We start from the raw sequence: 822 nt of genomic DNA, 5'->3' as shown, positions 1-822 counted from the left end.
ATCCAAAAGGATCTGTTTCCAGTCGAGCCACCAGAACTAGGAAAGCCGTGAGGAGACTGTCAGAGGAAAGAAGGAGGAGGACAGGGGAGGAGGGGAGAAGATCTGTAACTGAATGGAACATTTCACGGTTCGTCTCTGCAGGCGGAGTCCGCCCCAGCTGCCCTGTCCCTCGGGTACACAGGTCCCGGGACAGGCCTACACAGAACCCCAACCCCTACAGGATGCGAGTCCATGGCGGTTCTTTAATTTTTATCCCTCTTGGTTTTACTATGTGAGACAATACACATGTTTAAAACAGAAGATACAAAGTGTCTCTTCTTTTTGTCCTCACGTGGCGTGCAGCTCTAACAGTGATTGACAGTTTGTTCCATAAATGTCTCCTAAAGTTTCAGCATCATATTATCATCATATTAAAGCTTACTTTGTTTGTCGCTGTACATTTTTTTATGTATTTGTTTATTTTAGAAAGACACTCACCACAGCGCAATGCGGTCCTTCGGGTAGTCAAGCCGCTCGACGGCTCCGAGGAAAAGCGGCAGAGAGTGGGCCGAGTTGCGGCAAACCAGCGCGATGACAACCCGGGGAGCGAGGAACGGGGACTCGGGGCTCCAGCGCTCCTCGGGGAAATATCCCCGGTTCGGAACCGGCAGCAGAACGAAGAGCAGGGCAGGCAGCAGCGAGGTGACCCGGAGCATGGCAGGGGGGACGACAGAAACTCATAGGAGAGACGTGGCGAACAGAAATGGGACAGGATGTAGAAGCAGAGCGAAGAAATTGTTGTTTTATGCCGACATGAAATACACGGCGGAGTGGCTGTCTGAA

At 51.5% G+C, this 822-nt stretch overlaps 1 protein-coding gene across 1 annotated transcript; it reads right to left on the bottom strand.

Moving 5' to 3' along the window:
* Nucleotides 1-477: 477 nt before the first annotated feature.
* On the bottom strand, nt 478-822 carry LOC106536628 (procollagen galactosyltransferase 1; the record flags this gene model as incomplete). Its single annotated transcript, XM_014033936.1, is given in 1 exon segment — nt 478-822. A coding segment is annotated over 1 exon segment (218 nt), but the record flags the coding sequence as incomplete, so codon positions are not given.

Source organism: Austrofundulus limnaeus, unplaced genomic scaffold, assembly GCF_001266775.1.
Source record: "Austrofundulus limnaeus strain Quisiro unplaced genomic scaffold, Austrofundulus_limnaeus-1.0 Scaffold1904, whole genome shotgun sequence".
Classification (NCBI taxonomy): domain Eukaryota; kingdom Metazoa; phylum Chordata; class Actinopteri; order Cyprinodontiformes; family Rivulidae; genus Austrofundulus; species Austrofundulus limnaeus.
The sequence above is the reverse complement of the archived record's forward strand: the minus strand, read 5'-3'. Positions and strand labels throughout refer to the sequence as shown.